Source organism: Crocodylus porosus, unplaced genomic scaffold, assembly GCF_001723895.1.
Source record: "Crocodylus porosus isolate Cpor-Errol unplaced genomic scaffold, CroPor_comp1, whole genome shotgun sequence".
Classification (NCBI taxonomy): Eukaryota; Metazoa; Chordata; order Crocodylia; family Crocodylidae; genus Crocodylus; species Crocodylus porosus.
Genome location: NW_017728949.1, coordinates 29911772 through 29930142, shown reverse-complemented (window position 1 = coordinate 29930142; position 18371 = coordinate 29911772). Strand labels below are relative to the sequence as shown.

General features: G+C 41.8%; 1 protein-coding gene across 4 annotated transcripts in view; it reads right to left on the bottom strand.

The window, feature by feature from the left end:
- The window catches only part of COL5A2 (collagen type V alpha 2 chain), a 171656-nt gene that overhangs the window by 64746 nt on the left and 88539 nt on the right, over nt 1-18371 (bottom strand). For 2 of the 4 annotated variants that reach the window (XM_019553807.1, XM_019553809.1), the window contains 7 exons: nt 16807-17031; nt 15050-15063; nt 13382-13414; nt 12375-12407; nt 8997-9050; nt 2586-2696; nt 622-699 (listed from right to left, as the gene is read on the bottom strand). In XM_019553807.1, coding sequence (XP_019409352.1) covers nt 622-699; nt 2586-2696; nt 8997-9050; nt 12375-12407; nt 13382-13414; nt 15050-15063; nt 16807-17031 — 548 coding nt within the window. The remainder of the gene's footprint in view (nt 1-621; nt 700-2585; nt 2697-8996; nt 9051-12374; nt 12408-13381; nt 13415-15049; nt 15064-16806; nt 17032-18371) is intronic. The other 2 variants (XM_019553808.1, XM_019553810.1) reach the window with 2 other exon arrangements.

Below are 18371 nucleotides of genomic sequence, written 5' to 3'. Positions count from 1 at the left end.
TATTACAGTGAGAAAAGTGGAAAATGAAAACTAAGGCCTCAGTTCACTTGAAGTCATGAATAGTGGAAGATTTCAGTAAAGTTGCAAAAGTAAACCTTGGGGAAAAGAAACCTTGGGAACTGTATGAGTCAGAACAGAAAAACAGAAGCTTTTAAAAAAAATCTATAATATAGCACAACTGTCACTCCATAGGTGGTTCTCAAAAGTTATTTGGCCTTTTTAATGTCTGCTAAAAATGAGCAGCCTTGAGGTCAGGTTGTGAAAGAAAAGACTTAAAGGTAGGTATTCAGTTATTATAGAACATGATATGCCTTGCACCAGTGTTCTAGCAACCGCTCAAATCATGGGAAAAGCGACTGTCCATTTCTGATCACCTCTGTGGCAGTGGAAGTAAAGAACAGAGAAAAAAAGGAAGGGAAGAAGCTTTCATTTTAACAAAGGGAACATTTTTTTAAATCTCTTTAACATTTATTTTTAAAACAGAGCTAAAGCTTTCTGTGTGACTATGTTTATATATAGGAAACATATGGAGTTTGGGTGGATGAGTTCACTTTGTATTCATTGTTTGCTTACGTATTTTACTTTACTTCTGTTCTAAGGAAGGAATCTATGCATTCTTACCACTGCACCAGGCATGAGTCCCATATGACTACCAAGTCCAGTTTTTTCATCCAAACCTGCCATCTGAGCTGCAAACGGCTGCAAACATGAGAAGGCTGAGTTTAGCTAGCAATTGTGCTTATCATGTAAGGCAGAAAGGTATGCAGTTTACTCTTACCATTACTTGCATTGGCTTTGTAGTATTAATTAGTATGTTTTGTCATTTAAATGGAAGCTGGAGCAGGCCTACAGGCAGCAGGAGACAGTAGTGAGGTAACACACTATTCTGTTAATTTCTGAATATACTGCATTTTAATGGTAAGAGCGATCTATCTTGGAAATTAACTAGATTTCTCCTTCACTAAGTTCTAATTTGTATGCATTTTAATGTCATTTGAAGAGAGCATTCAACACTTTCTAAGATCCACATTTTAATTTTGTTTTCAATAAGGTGCCTAATGCTTGCAATAAACAATATATTAACATATATTCCAGCATGATTAGCTTGTAATTAATCTTACATTTCATAGACTCTGGAGATGGACATATTTTGTAGAACAGCTAAACCATATCCAGAGCTATTGGTCCTAAGGATCCTCCTTGATTGCTTTCTCAGGCTGCGTAATTCCAGCAATAGGGAATCCACAACTTCTCTGAGTGTCAGTCTTAACCATATCTCAATTGGCTTGATCAGTTATTAAATTATTTAATGTGCAGCCTAAATTTCTTCTTGCTAAATTCCATCCCTTCATTTCTACTACCTTTTTCAAGATTCCCTGAATCTCTAGTGTTCTAATCCCTATGAGCCAGGTCTAAAGTCATTTGGCATCTGTAAAAGAGCTTTGGAAAGGGATCTTTGTTTTTTAGCTGTTAAAATATATAAGCAAGGTCCCTTCAGGCTTTCCTGAGATATCATCCCTTCCAATTTTTTCATCATCTTTGTTGCTTGAAGTCATCCCTCCTGACACCTACGTTCCACCCCTTCTTCCCTGTATTTCAACAATTTGTTTCAAAAGGTCAGCCCTGTTTAATAAAAAAGGAAAAGATTTCATCCTCTCTCAATCCTTCTCCAGTCATTAAATATAAAAGAGAAACAGGATCTTGATAGTCTTTACCAAGCACATAAACATAATGGATTCATATTACTCATAGATGCTAAAAAAAATTGAGAGCTATAGTCCACTTAAACATTCATAAAAATCAGCTACTTTTAATTTGCATTTTTAATCAATAAAAGCTGAAGTGAAAAGTAACTGAAATGTACACCAATGTACTTAAATCTGGACTGTCTACCTTCACATGGGCTCACATGGCTTGTGGACAGTACCTGCACAGCCCATGGACCTTGGTCCACACCACTGGCACCCTTCCTGGAGCTGGGGACAAGGAAGGAGGAGGGAAGGAGGGCATGGAAAGCCCAGTGGCAGCAGTAGCCAAAGCAGTGGGGGAAACAGGCCACATATTAATCCCTTGTGGGTTGCACAAAGCCCTCCGGCCACAAGTTGGACAGCCCTGATTTAAATAACACACATATAAACATGAATCTACGTTGCATTTATAGACACGCGTAACAGCTATATCCTGAAAACTGCTGATCACAAAGCCCTGAGCTGGCACCACATTCACAATGCTTCACTCAAACCACATGTTACCAAACAGGAAATCATTGTTTCAATGAATGGCAGCAACTAATGATTGAAAAGGCATCCTAGTCGCATTATTTCAATTCCAAGTCTTCTATGGTCATACAACCATTAGTTTTCTGTCTCTGAAAGGCACTGTGGTGAATGGGAGTTGAGGGTACTCAGTTGATCTTTACCAGCATCTGATGAAGTGAGCTTCAACCCATGAAAGCTTGTGCTATCTTGCTCTCTCTTTTTCTCTCTACACATACACACACATGCACACTTTTGGTTAGTCTATAAGATGCCTTTTCTGGTGCTTCATCAACCCAGGTTCTGTACTTATGTGACTATAAAACTTACCCTACTTACTCCATCTGGTCCTGGGTGGGTTGGATGTCCTGGGGGACCAGGATCACCAGGCTGTCCAGGGATACCAGGTTCCCCATCCATTCCTGGAGGACCACGGGCACCCTGGAAAGGAAAACAAGAGTGTACAGTACACACACACACACACACATATATATATCACACACACACATATATATGTGAGACTCATCAGAATTTACAAATAATTAGTTGGTTCTTAAGCTAATATTTCTGCTGAAAGGTCCTCAAGCAGACAGCATCTCTCATGAATCTTGCTCATCCTCTGATCAAAAGCACTGGCTACAGTTAGCAGCATCCTATAAGTCCAGAGATAAATTTGAGCAACTTTAAAAGGCCCTTTCAGAGACTCAGGAATAGTTCATAACACTGATAAATAGTATAGCTTTAAAAATGTTTAGCCTTGAACACAGCATAAGTGGAGCAAGAACCATTTTTCTAAAAGTAGAGAAGGGTGAATAGTATATAAGGACAGTACATTTTGATGTTGAAAGTGTGAAGTCTCCAAACAGAGACAAATTTGCCAACTTTCAGGTATTTTCTGCCCGCCTGTCACATGACACCATATTCTGATCACTAACTCAGCAGGCCCAGGAAGATTTCACTGTTGCCATGAAGTTACTTCAAACTTGTTCTTGTCTAAATTAGATGAGAATCTGGACCATAACTAGAGAAGTCATTTCAGTCATGTGGTTTTGATTTCCATAATGTCCCCTACCTCTTACAGTGAGAGCAGTTGCAAGGCTGGTGCTGGAAGCTCACTACTGGTGGAGCTTGAACCTGTTCCCCATCCAGCTTCATGAGCACAGAGCGAGGGGAGGAGGGATAGGGAACAGGCTGAGAAGCTTGCTCCCTGCTCAGCTCCACACTCACAGAGCTGGGTGGGGAAAAAGCTGCCCAGCCTCCACCTGGTATGCAGGGTTGGGGCTAGGAACTGTCCTGCTCAAGGACAGGTTCCAGCCCCGTGCCACAATTGGGTGATAGAGACATGGGGCTTAAAAAGAGCTGCAAGTGTGGATAGGTCTGAGCCCGCTGCCCTAATCTGCCAGTGGGGCAGCTAGCCACAGTCTAGCTGCTAGCTGCCCCACCGGTGGAATAGGGCAGGAGGCTGGGACCTGTCCCTCCCTTGAAGCTTTTTTCAAGTGCCCTGCCCCTAACTGGGGAGACAGGGCCAGGAGCTCCCTGCTGCTGGGGCACAGGGACATTATCCCTGCCCCAGTAGAAGGCAGACCCTAAGGCCAGGGCCTGGAGCTCCCCCTGGTGGCTGCAAGGGCCCATTGTAGGACTGAAGGAAGTTTAGTGTTAAGAACAGCAAATCTTCTGCCTAGTCCTGCATGTGTAGATACCTGCCCAGAAGCACTTAATCAACAGAAGTTTACTCTAGAGTAAACAAAGCACGGGTCAAATACATGTGTAGACACTCCCCTTCTGTACTAGTCATGTCAGACAGTTTGTTCTTATTTCCATTGATAAGGGCTGTATTTGATTAAAAGCATGCTGTGCACTGCCGGGAGTCCTTTGTGAATTGGGGGGTTGCAATAGGATAGACTATGGGCCCATCTACATATGCATTTACTCTAGCCTAGTTTTACTCTGGTGTAAAATAATCCAGAGTAAGCATTCTTGGGCAAGCATCTACACATGCAAAGATTAGGGAGCACATTTGCTGCTTTTCTGTAGCCCTGCAAAGGGCCCCTGCTGCCACTCTGGGGAGCTCCAGGCTCCCCCCAGGTGCTAGCCCAGGGGTTGGCAGGGAGCACCAGGCTGCCTGCTGCTGGGACGGGGACAATGTCTCCCTGCCCTGGAAGCAGGGCGCTCCTGGCCCTGGCTCCCCAATCAAGGACAAGAGACTTGGAAAGAGCTGCAGGGGAGGGGCAGGTCCTAGCTTCCTGCCCTGATCTGCCCCTGGGGCAGCTAGCAGCTATCTGCCCCACCAGCAGATCGGTGCAAGGGGATGGGACCTACCCCACTCCTGCAGCTCTTTCTAAGCCCTGTGCCTCAATCACTTGATTGGGGCATGGAGCTGCAACCTGTCCCTGACCAAAACAGTTCCCAACCCCTGCCTGCACACCAGGCAGAGCTGCAGGGAGAACAGGCTGAGAAGCTTGTTCCCTGCTGAGCTCCATGAGTGCAGAGCTGAGCAGGGAACAAGCTCCCCTGCCTACCCGCCCTGCCCAGCTCTATACTCATGCTCATGGAGCTGGGCAGGGAACAGGATCCCCTGCCCCCACCAGCAGGGAGCTCCCAGCTCTGGCTCCATGACCATGGCACCAGTGCTGGGAGACTCTTATCTCCCAACCTGAGCTCCATAGTTGCAGAGCTCAGGGTGGGAGATAAGAATCCCCGCAGTTGCAGAGCTCAGGCTGGGAGATAAGGGTCTCCCATCCCAAGCCCCGTGACCATGGAGCTCAGGCTGGGAGATAAGGATCCCCCACCACTGGCCCCATGGTCATGTAGCCAGTGCTGGGACAAAGGGTCTGCCCCAGCAGCAGGCAGCTCCCAGGGACAGGGACCTGTCTCCCATCCCCTGGCAGATGGCCAGAGATTTTGGTCTTTGTCAGGCATCTACATGAGCACTGTTACTAATCTCAGGTAAATTTGATACTTGCATTTTCAGGTAGAAAATTTACTTGGGATTAACGAGGTTTACTGCAAAGTCAGGATGTGCATGTGTAGACACACATGCTTAATTTGCAGTAAACTATGCTAATGTGAAGTTAAGAATTCGGGTCAATGCATCCTATGTCTATTGAATAACATCTTTTTTTGGTTAAAAAGGAAATTCTCCTGAACAGAAGCCTTCAAACACATTTGACCGCAGGACACTGTAAAACTCTCATGGGGCAAGATAATGATTTATTACATAATTCTGTATTCTATATAGAAATATTTTTGTGGTGGTATGTCCTAAAATCCTAGCAGTGCATATGCTGTTGGAACTTCAGTTGTAGTACACTAGACATAAAATAAAAGGAATAAAAAGAGCATAACCCTGAGAGATGGATTTGTATACATGTAAGAGACTTTGAGTCTCATCAGGAAACTTACTTGTGCATCCAATTCTTTATTATTATTTAATATTTTTATTTTAAACATAAGTAGACACAAAGCCAGCCCCCAAAGAGCTTACTACCTAAAACAGGAACAGAATGTTGCTTCATTATTTTATTTCCTTTGTCTCAAGATGAAACAGAGGGGAGAAAAACATGCATCAAAGGGAAAACAGTATGCCAATTAATAATAGGGGCAAGCTTTTCCTAAAATAACATCTGATCTTGGAAGCCCATGCCCGCTCCCCGCCACGAGTCACTTCAACCAGACCTGATTTTCAGAAGGAGCTCTCTACTAGTCCTCTTGAAAAGCAAACCTGAACTGTCTTAAGTTGCATACCCCAAAGGTGAAGCAATGCTAATTAATAATCACTTCTTAAAATAGTGGCCAATATGTTTATCTGTTGTCTCCAGATGTTTTCTTTCATTATATTTCATCTTTTAGAAACTCTTAGTAAATAGTGATGTTCTAAGGAAGAAATATTCCAAATAGGTCCACAAGGTGGCAACCTTTAAACATGCATGCAATATATTGCAAATAACACTGGACCACCATGGATGGTATTCAGATAACAGATCAATACAAGTTTCGCTTTTGATGTTACAGTGAAAGAAAATACAGCTTGATGAAAAATACTTAATTTACTCTTTATCAATTTCTGAAGCAATGACTTTTAGTATCCTTGACAGGGTGGCAGTTATCTTGTGAGCTAAGTTGACTTAACTAACGCAATTCAAGATAATACACCTCAGAGGTATATTATCTTGTGCTGCATACAAGTCCACTCTGCTCCACATACATGTGTGTCCTCTGACGGTAAGTTGACTTGAAAAAGTTAAGTTGGCTTAACTGTGGGAAAGCTAATACATGTGTACACACCCTTATAAACTAAGTAAATAATATATAGAGAACAAAAGCTTTTGAACTTCACTGAAGCTTGTGTTCTCTCTCTATATCTATATAGATATAGATATAGATAGATAGATAGATATAGATAGATATACCTATATATATATCTATCTATATATATATTCAGGCTATATATACCTATATATATATTGCACAAAATTTTGGCAACCATTTTGTTTCAGAGGTGTTTCAGGCCATTTCAGCACCCGAAACACTGAATCTGAATTGAAACGGAAGTCTCAGAAACATCCACAAAACTAAAAAAGGCATCCAAAATATTTCGGAAAATTTCAGTTTTGGAGCCAGGCTTGCAGGAAACAGCTGTACACTACTCCCCTTCTGCACGACTCAGCTCCACAGGGAGCAGAGATCCATACTGGGGGGTCTCCTCGCTGCTGCTGCCTACCCCATGCTGCCCTGGGACTGGACAGGGTGGGCAGCGGCAGTGAAGAGACCCCCAGCACGGATCTCTGCTCCCTGTGGAGCCAGGTCGTACAGCAGGTCAGTGCTGGTCCCTGCCACACAACCTGGCTCCACAGGAAGTAGATCTGTGCCAGGGTCTCCTTGCCAGTGCTGCCCACCCTGTACAGCCCCACATCGTCGGGGCAGCACAGAGTGGGCTTTAGTGGAGAGGAGACCCCCAACGCAGATCTGTGCTCCCTGCAGAGCCAAGTCATACAGCAGGGACCAGCAGGCTTGCTCACCACTCTGCACTGCCCCTCAACCTGGTGTGACAGGGATCAGAAATCCACACAGGGGATCCACTCCTTGCCTGCATGGAGGGCAGTGGCCCCCACCCTCCCCTGGACAAGCCACCCACAGCCCCAGCCTGCTCCCCGTTGAGGCCCTGCAGCCCCTGGCCCCAAGCCCTATATATAGATAGATAGATAGATAGATATACCTTATATATATTTTTTTTTACTGCAGTTGTTCTGTAAAGGGGCTTATCTATGCTGCTTTCTGACTGACTTCTGATTAACATGGCTAACTACCTCTCTCAGCTAAACAAAAAGCAATTCTGCTGCTTATTGCAAAGTCCTCCTCCCAAATGACCTGTGCACGTAAATCCACCATCTATTATGAGACTTAGGTCTTACATACATAGCTTATGGATGTCTTATAGATAGATAGATAGATATTTTATAATCCAAGTACCAAGATTTTAGGCTTAGATTTTTCAAGGAGCTAAAAACTCCCTTTCTCCCTTGAAAACATCAGCCTTAAACGTTTTCAAAAGAATTCCAAAATTTTCACGGGCTTTTAGAAAGTTCACGTATTTATAAGCATAATTTTTATGGAAATTCTGGAGAAAATCATAGGATTGAACTAATAGAATTCAGGCTTATCTACCAGCTTGTAGAAATGTTACTCATTGTGATGCTTGGAACTGTTTCAGGTGTCATCCTAATCTGAATTCTAAACTGTACCTGCAGCAGAGTTTTAGGATTATTTTGAAAGCGTCTTTCTAGGACTTTTGTGGGTACTAACAACTGTTCTATAAGCATCTTGTACTGACACATGAAGCAGGAGTTTTTGGCTCAGTATCACTCTCGGAGAGGTTATGTGCTTACTATCTTTGGTGCAGAAAGAGCACCATGGCAATCTACAGACAACAATTATTATCTAAGGGAAATGCTGGAAATAGCCTAAGGAGTCTGGCTTTTCATCAAATCCACATTACAACAAGTAAAAACTTTTTCTGTCCTAAGGGATGAGAGAATATCCAAACATAAACTGAAAGAATATAACAATTTAAATCTAAAAACCTGCTAAAAGCCACTTCTGCATTTTAGGGGGGGAGGCAGGGGTTCCAATAGGAACATGTACTCCTTTGATATCTTTCTTATTGCCTTTTGGCCTTTCTGTGGTTTTTACATACAGATGCTAAAATTCCTTTATTAAGCCTCTGTATCTGTAGTGCAGTTTTAGTAATAGTATTTACTAGCATGCTACCATATGTGTTCACATATTAATTCTTCTATTTTGAGCTCTGGCTCCTATTACGAAATACTCTGAGCAGTAAGTTAATGCAGCCTCTGAAACACAATAGACACTGTTAAAAAGTTAGCAATTACTTTTGGTTTCCATATATGCTACAGTTGTCTTCTATTTTTAATAGAAGAGAAAACTCTGCCATCATATATTTTATTTATGGTAACTGTTGGCAAATGCTAATGTGTTAGCTGAAATGACGCTAGACATTGGTCAATTATTCCAAATACTTAATTCAGACTTTAGACTAATCAGAGAACCAGTGGGTGTAAAATCTTGTACTTGTAATTTGTTTTTTGGGATGTGGGTGCAGAACAGCAGGAATATGTAGAGGGCACTGAGTCAGAGCAGCTCTAAAATCAGTTAAGCAATTTGAGGTCAGTTTTGCCTAAATGTACTAATTAAGAAAGTACCTAAGAACATTTAGCTACTTACAGGTCTTCCTTTTGGTCCTCGTTCTCCTCTCGGTCCTTGTGAGCCTGGAGGCCCCTACAGGAAAAATTAAAACCATTAAGTATATTCTTAATTGGCCTTTCATTTCTTCCCAGAATGGAACACAGAAAAATTAATTTAATTTTAGTTGCAAATTTGCTGCTCTTGAGCATTTTGACTGATGGTTCTATTATTCCAAAGGGTGAAAAAAAGTGTACAAAAATACTGTACTTAAAAAAAACACCCAAAAAGCAGAGTTCATTCTATAGGAAGCCTCCTTTCCTTCATTCAGCTAAATTACTAAACATCTATGAGTGGACACACAATGGAAAATGTCAAAAGAGAGGTCCCACACTCAACAACTAAAGTCACAACCAAAAAAGGAAAAACTATAAAACGAGTAATCAGGAATTAGCAACAGAAGATAGTCCTCAGGAAGGAAAAGATGAAAGGGTCAGAATGTCTGGCACAGACCTGAATGTGCTATAACAACTCAAAGCATGTGGGACAAAAAGCAGAGGGCTGCTAGATGCAGAAGAAGAAGAAGAAAAGAAAAGAAAGACCCTTGAAGGACAGACTCACACTAAAAGCACTCTGCCTTCTCAAAGAACACTGGATCGGGCCCAGATACCCTAGACCTCACCAGACACGCACACAAGCAGATAACAGTGGAATCTGGCATCAACCCTTTCAAAGACAATGGCTAGGGACAGACATTCAAAAAGCCAGAGCCTGAACTGATTCAACCTTTTTAGGTTAGTCTAACCTAGGCTAGCCTAGCCTAGGCTGAACCAGTTCATAACGGGGCAAACGTGCTCTCTGCACTGAGGCAACGTGGGCGCCTGCCTGCAGTTGCTCAGGCCAGGCGCTTTGGGGCACTACAGTAGCCCTCAGCTGCAGAAAAGTTGTGGGAGGATGGCCAGAGATTGAATAAGCCCCCTCTGGCTGGGAGGGGCTTGCCCCAAGCAGGGAGATGCCACTCGCACACCAGCAGGGTTGTGTTGGGCCCAGCTCCCTCCCAGCCGGAGAGGGCGTATTCAGCCATTGGCCCCAGCACAGAGCAGTAGCGGCTGCACACGGCCAGGCAAACCGCTCTCCGGTGCCAGTGGCTGAATAAGTCCCCTCCTGCTGGGAGGGGGCTTGCCCCAAGCACAGGACAGCAGTGGGGGCCAGACCCAGCCCCAGCCCCACCCAGCAGCTGGAGAAGCAACTAGTGAGTAACTGCGATGGGCAGCAGCCCGCCATGGCTTCTCTAAGTGGGAGCCCCTTCCCAGCAAGGGCTGGGCTGTGGAGTGCTGTGGGGGACTTGCAGGGCTCTGGCCCGCTCAGGACCCCAGCGCTGCCATGCACAGCTAGCCACAGCTCTGCCGGCCCCCCAGTGCAGCCCATCACCAGGAAGGGGCTCGCACGCCCCCACAATATGACAGAGGCTGCTGGTCCCAAAAAGGGCCCTGCCGCCTCCTGCTGCAGCAGCAGGGAGGAGGCAAGGCTGGGCAGGGACAGGGTTATCCCTCCTCCCTCTGGTGGAGGGGACAGCTGGGGCCTATTCTGGGCAGGGAGCAACAGGGGGCAAGGAGGGGGTGCTGGGTAAACCCAGCTGTAGTCCCTATTAGTGGAATTAAACCCCTCTCTGGCCAGAACTCTGCCCCTGCCTGCCCTTGCTCAGGCTGGGGAGCTGAGGGACAGAGCCAGCTGGCCTGGAGCAGAGAGCCCCACCCAGCCCAGAGAGCATGCTGGGATGCTGGGGGCCTCTGATTTAACTCACACCAGCAAAGGGTCTGGGATAGACAATGCATAAACTGGTTCAAACCAAATCAGTTAAGTCTGATACTGCATTCAACTAAGTTTATCTCAAACAGGTTTCAGCCATTTTGAAACTGGTTTATGTGAACTAAACATCTGTTTGGTTACACGTTTAATCCAGTTTCTGATCACTTAAACCAGTTTATGTGTAATGTCTGTCCCTGGCCAATAGGTTCAGCATTCACCAGGTATGTACAACAGCCAAAAACCACTTTCATAGGCACTATGACTCTGCCCACATATTTTAAGTCCAAGAATCCTGTAGCAACCTCCTTTGCCATTTCTCATGTGCTGCCTGTCCTTCTATCTTGTAATCCCAAAGCCACTACTGCCCATTATCTTGATACAGTAAAAGCTGCGTTATCCGGCACCTTACACGCTGGCATGCTCTGTTAACCGGTGCACTGGCTTGTAAGGGTTTGTAAGGGAAAAGTGAAACTGGAAGTGCTCGCTGCGGCACTTCTGGTCTCAAGGAGCCCCCACAACCTGGCGGAAAGCAGCCTGAGCTGCCAAGCACCCACGGCCTGGGGCATAGCAGCCTGCATGGATCCCCACTCCCTGTCACTAGGGGCCCACGGGGCTGCAATACGGCAGGAGGGGCAGTAATGCGGCAGGAGGGGCAGCGACACCCCAGATGCAGTGGGACAGGTGGAGGCCCGAACAGGCAAAGATGCCCTTTCAGGCTGCTCAGTTAACCGGCATATTTTGTTATCTAGCACCCTCCATTTCCCATGGGTGCCAGCTAACAAAGCTTTTCCTGTATTACTTTACATGGTTGGCAAAACAATCGAACTCTGCCACAGGTATTACAGATGCTTAAAGCAGTTTTCTCCTATGTATCTCTGAGACCTCTGATTTATTTGAACTTCCAGAGGCAATATTCATCACTATATGGAGTCCTGGACCCATGCTCTTAATTGCTTTTTCCATGCCCTCTTTTCTGTCCCTTCCTAAATCCTGCATCTTTCTCAAGGCAGGATACCAGTAAGGTAACTTGCTTCCTGCTAGGTGTTTTTTTATGTCTTTTGATTGGCTACAAGCGACATAGAAGAAGGAACAATTGACAGGCTACACAGAAGAAGGGACAATTTGGCCTCTGAGATTCAGTGCCTCATCCTCACCTTTCCACACTCGCTTTTCACAATTCGTGGCTTTTATATATGGGCAAATTCTCCCTCCTTCTGCAGTTCCAAGTAGCCAGTTATAGCAAGGGAGGGATATGAACACAAACCATTACCCAGGCCATATATAGATAACAAATTTAATCTGCTAGTTTGTAGCTTCAAGGATACAGTTACATCTATAGCCTATATTCTACTTCCATAGGATATCACTGATTGATAGACCCACTGCTCACCCATCCCCATCCGTCTCTGCATGCTAATGAGTCTTTACTGGGCCAGTCTCTTGATCACACTCGAAGTGTAGTGCTACCTGTTCCTTTTCCACTCAGTCTGTAGCAGCTCCACTGTATGCAGTGCCCTCCACATTTGTGAAGATTCTTGCCAAAAGGCACTTTCACATTAAAGAGTTTGGAAATAACATCGTAAGAAAAACAGAAGCTCAGAAGTTACTCACCGAAGGTCCAGGGCGGCCTCGTATACCTGTAACCTAAACAACAAGACACAAGCTAGACATGATCTGAAGTCTGCACAGAATGAGGCATGCATTTGCTATGCCTCCCATAAAGAAAGCAGTTCCAGAAAAATGCAGATCAGTACAGCAGATAAAGCTAACCAACGCAAGGTTTTTTAACCTTCTTTAAGTTTCAGCATTTTTGCTAAATAATATCAGTAGAAATCTCATTAAAATGTTGCGCTTACATTTTTAGATTTGAAAAGTGAAAAGGTTTTCAAAACGTAAAGTTACTTTTCTTACCTCTGTCTCTCTCTTTTTTTTAAGCATTCTTGTATATTTTCAGTAGAAAAATGTTTAAAGGTACAGGGAAGTACTTTCCCCCAGTTTCTCCTCCAAGAAAAATCTTATTTTCAACCTTTTCCCATGGAATAGGATTAATATGTGAAAGAAAATTACCTAACTTCACTTTGCTTACTAGTTTTTACCTTTGCCCCTCTCTTTTTCCTAGGGATAACATGTATAGGCAGAGAGAAAGTGAAAATGGTCACAATATTTTAAAATATTTTTTAAGTTGTATATTTTTTTAATTTTGAAAGATTTGACTAAATTGCCAAAAAACATTAATTTTGTTGTTCTTGATGAAAACGTTCATCTTTTTTCTCTGGGTTCTATGTATTACACCTCAACCTTTCCAACTTTAGCGTGCTACTGATCACACAATACACAAGATTCTAACTATAAAAACAAAGGTTGCTATGTGCAGATTTAATTCCATATTTTTTCCTAAAATAAATTTAATAGTTTTTAATAGCACATAAATTAAATACTAGGCATTGTTTTATTCTTTCAAATGTGACTATTTTTTTAACAATTACCATCTCTTTCTTTTCTTCTGCTAGATGCTGCAATTTTGTTGTTTTGATGATTGCTTTTTAATCCCTTAAATTACAGCACAACGAATGCACATTTATATAAAGCACTGATAAATGAAAGAAGAATGGACTTACAATTGGCACTATTCCAGGTTCTCCTTTTTCTCCCTGGGGGAAAGTCACAAATAATTCTCAGATAGCAAAATATTAGTGAATCAAAACTTTAACTGCAGCAGCTTTTTTCAACGCTTTCTAACACCCCCTGACACAGACATGGTAATACAAAAGACAGTGCTAAGTGGCCCTTGGACTCTAACATTTATTTCTATAGATATTGTGTTTTTTATAAGAAAGCTAAACATAAATGGTATTTTTAATTATGCATGTTATTGATTCAGGCTTCAAGAAAGCTCAGACTGAAAAACTACTATGATTTGAATTCCAACTCCTTCATCACTTCTACATATAGATACAAGTGCTATCATTCCCATCTGGTGTTGCTCGCACACACAATGTAGCTTTTCATTTCCAAGAAAGTCAACCACAAACATTCAGATACCACAGACACTCTTCTTCCACTAACTTAAAAAAAAATCATCCTGTGGGCTATACTGTGTCTCTGGTGTTAGATTTTTTTTTAAATAAATAAAAAAGAGTGTGATGTGTTTTTAAGCAATAGGATCAAATTGTTCAACTATCACATCTGCTGCTGAAATTGTTAGCAACAACAGCAAGATAAGGAATATTTGTTTAGACACATTTATTTTTACTGTTTCATTTAACATAATTATACCAACAGTAGTATAAAATTCATCCATTGTAACCTGGATTATTAAGCATAGTTCATTGCACCACTGTTCCAGGTTATGAACTATCACCTAGACAGTTTCTGGGTGTGTCTACTTTGCAGTCAAATGTGTAACTGTGGCTTGTGTAGGTATACCCAAGTTACCTCTACATTTGATAGCTCAGTTATCAATATCACTAACCACAGTAGCAAAGGACTCAGCTCAAGCAGGAAACCTGGCTATGTAATTGAGCAATGAGTCAACACTAAGCTCCATGGAACTTCAGCTACATCGTTGGACTCTAACGTAGCTAGTTTAAACCCAGGCTAGCAATGCCTACATGAGCTGCAATTGTGCCTTTGACTGCAAAGTGAACATACCATCTGGGTTGATAAAGTGCAGGTTTTAACATAAGCTGAGGACTCTCTCAGAAGATCCCATCCTAAATCCTTAACACAAGTTTAGAGCCCACTGACTTAGGGGATCCCCTTTGTGATACTACTGGAGTTGAAACCAGATAAAGTACTTAACCTCAATTTACTAAGGGAAAAAAACTCCTCCAAAGGAGTCCTAAGGTTTGAAACATCAGGATTGGCTAACCCTCCAGGAATGCCATAAGCTCCTCAGGCACTTAAGATGGCAGGGTGCTGAATCTAAAGATGTGAAAGGCAAGAATTTGTTAGGATGATATATTTTATTGGACTAACTATGTGGTTGGGATAAAGTTAGGTAAACTTTTGAACATAAAAAGCTCTTCAGGTAACACTCTTTGTTCTTGCCTCTTGCATAATTACTGGACTACCACGGCTACAACATCACTGTTACAGTTCCAAAAGGATGCACATACATACACATCATACACATACACACACACCACCTGCCATCGAGAATGAAATGATTGGTGTCTGTGACATTTTCTTATAAAGTTCAAATTCTGTGATGTGTCCAAATTAAAAAAATAAGAACCTGCATATGGCTTTATTATATCTAAAAAGATAAAAAAAGTAAAACTTACCTTCCTTCCTCTACCTATAAAATAAGTAAGAAAAAGAAATAAATTAGCTTACTGAGAGAGGCAAATCATTTTAGGGAATGAATGAATGTGCATGCAACTAAAATGGTGCAGCACAGAGACACAGGAAATAGTCTTCTTGCCAACGGGGAGGTTGCAAAGTGCTCAGTGGGATGTATGTTTCACAATCAGGAGGTGGTACCAGGAAGATGTGAAGCAAAAAATATCATACTTCCTTATTCCCTGTAAGTATTACATGTGGTAGGAAATAGCAAGTTATTAAAGAAGAATAGTAATGACATTTTAATTATGCCCTGCCCAGTACTTAATTACACCCCACATTAAATTCTGCATTTTTGTGCATTCTTCTTTAAGAACACTTATATTTGGGATTTTCAAAAAAACACAATGCAGTCAGTGCTGATATTCCCATGGACTTCATTGGCAACTATTACATGTATACAGATCATTTTTGAAAATCATGGTATCTGATAAATAATATTTTTGTCCAGTATCTACCAACACATAACATACCAGTTCCTGTTGCCTTTATAACCATGAAGCTATGTTCCTAACAACAAAATACTTAGGCAGAATATTTATTTAAATGTTTAATAGCATCAAAACTTTCTGGAATATCTCTATAATGTTCTCATTGGGTGTATTAGCCATGGTATGATGCAACCAGAAATAGCAAAATGCACCATCTGCTCACAAATGCATGCCATGTCTTGTCACATTGCTTAATTACACAAGTCTTTAGCATGTGCCCTTTGCTATTACTCCAGATTATCTATACTACTTTAACCAGCAATAATTTCTTCCCTTGTAAAAATGCCTCAAAATAATTATGGTTCAAAATATAGTTCAAGTATTAAGGAGAGAAGAATCAACAGTTCATAAATTTCTGTTTGGATTGGTGGCATGATCTATAAAACCTTACACCGATCTCTTGGGCCTGAGAAATTGATCTAGAAAAATGACAAAAACAGTCTTTAATTTATAGCATGTGTCCTCTCTGTTGCTCAGCTGGGACACAAACAGAAAGTGCAGAGGAGCAGAATAACAAAATAAATAGATTTTTCAAAATTAAGAAGTTAACCAAACTTTTCTTATATATCACAAAAGGTTTGATTTGGCTTTAGCTAAAGATTCAGGTTGAATCATTATTTGTCAACGTTTTCACATGAAGAAAACATTAACTGAATTAAAATGAATTATTTTTTAAAAATATTTATATATCTATGAAACCTGGGTAGCTAAATTAAGGACTTGTATCTAAAATGTAATTATGAACTTAGTATGTTTGCCATAGATATGAAACAGAAAAAAAGAACCTAACATTTAACTTACTCAAGAAATGAAGAGGGCTTTTCAGTGAAACCTCTGGCTATGAAGCCATCTCTGCAGTTTGGGCGGGGGGGGGAGCGCGGACTAGACCCAGAAGGGAAACTGTTTTCCAAATTCAGTTCAAATGCAATCCAAAATGGAAAAAAAGATCTCACAATCATTCTCATTAGATCTCAGTCCCAAATTGTGGAAACTTTGTAAGAATAACATGATATGAGCTGAAATCCTATGAGAATATATTTATTAAACTTGAACCTCAGCACTGGTTTTCAACTGCGCTTAAACTCCAAAGTGTTGGACATATCTGGATTTGAACACCCTCTCCTTCATCCATCTCATTACCACATTATACATAACACCACTCAGAAGGTCAGTCCTTGGTTAAAATAAGGAATAAAAAGCCACCTTACCAACATTAGTATCAGAATTACGTGATGTATGGGAACACACAGGGCAGCATTCTCCTGGTGGCACCTGAGGGTTCTCGCATTCGAGCACGTCTTGACACTGGATCTCATCACAAAGAATGGCTCCATTGTCACAAACACAAATCTGGCATGGTGAGGGCTTCCAAATATCCCTGTTCAGATACATCTGACCATTCTGAGTACAGGCTACTTCTTCACCATCTTCTTCTAGGAAAAAGCAGAGACCCTTATGAGCATTTTCAAATGATCAAACAGAAAGCATGTCTCATCTGCGACTGTGTCATAGGTTCAACACAATCAGCATAAAACCTGAGGAAAACAGCTCAATCATAGAGTGGAAATCAATGCAAGGGGCTTCAAAATTACAGGGGGGCTTTAATTTCTTTCTATTTTAACATCCTTTTCCTAACAAGAAGATAGGCATTTTCTTGCTTTCACCATGTATTCACAACAAGAAAACAAACATTTTCATGCTTTCACATTTGACAGGTGCCTGAAATGGTCAAAATATATAGTCCCTACAGAGTGCAAAAACTATAGTTATGGGACCAACTAAGAGCTGTCTTACACTATTTGCGGGAGGAAAGGGGAAGATGTTATCACTAACCAGTGGGGAATTGTTATGGTGTTGGGAAATCTCCATGAAGTGCTGGGGGTTGTCTCACCCTGCAACTTTCACTAGTATATGGAGCTTAACGGGCGGTACCTTTGAGGAAAACAGTTTGTGGCCAATATAACAACATGGCTTCCACTACTCCCTACCACTGGGACACCTTCAGTGAGCCAGTCTCAAGTTAAGGGACCACTGAAATTGCTTTAGTTTTGCTCACGGGTGAAACCAGAAAATACACCATCTATATAGTGCCCAATTCACCAACCAGATCAAGTGTGAAGTCCAGCTCAAGCACATTTAACATTTAACATATAACAAAAGAATGGAGAAAAATACACCAAATTTGTAAAAGCAGAAGAAATATTCAGGACAATCTAACTTTTTCCTAGTAGATAACAACAATGGATAGAAATCTTCACAACTAGGGATTAGATACAAAGAGAATCATAATATATACATTTTATATACTATACATTATATATAAATATATTTTTATTATGAGATGTATACATGTAAACTTCCCATATATTATGCTTGTCTATCTTGTAACTCTAGCTACCACTTCAGATACAAATTTATTTCTCTTCTCTCGATCACCACCTGCAACTGTTGCCTTGACCTCTTTTTCCAGCTTCATCTTGAATCCCATTCATTAGAGTCCCTACTTTCTCCACTCCATCTAAACTGCTTTCTCCAAGGTCTAACAACTTCTCTTGGCCAAATCTCTGAGTCCATACTCCATCCTATGCTAGTAAGGCCCTCCTTGACATTTTATGCTCCCTGGACAGATCTCTGTTGTGATGTCTATAAATAGAATCATAGAATAATAGAATCAATGAGTGGGAAGGGACCTAGACAAATCATCTAGTCCTACCCCTTGCCATGGGCAGGAAGGAGCACTGGGGGGTGGCAGGGGTCATAAGACCCCAGCCAG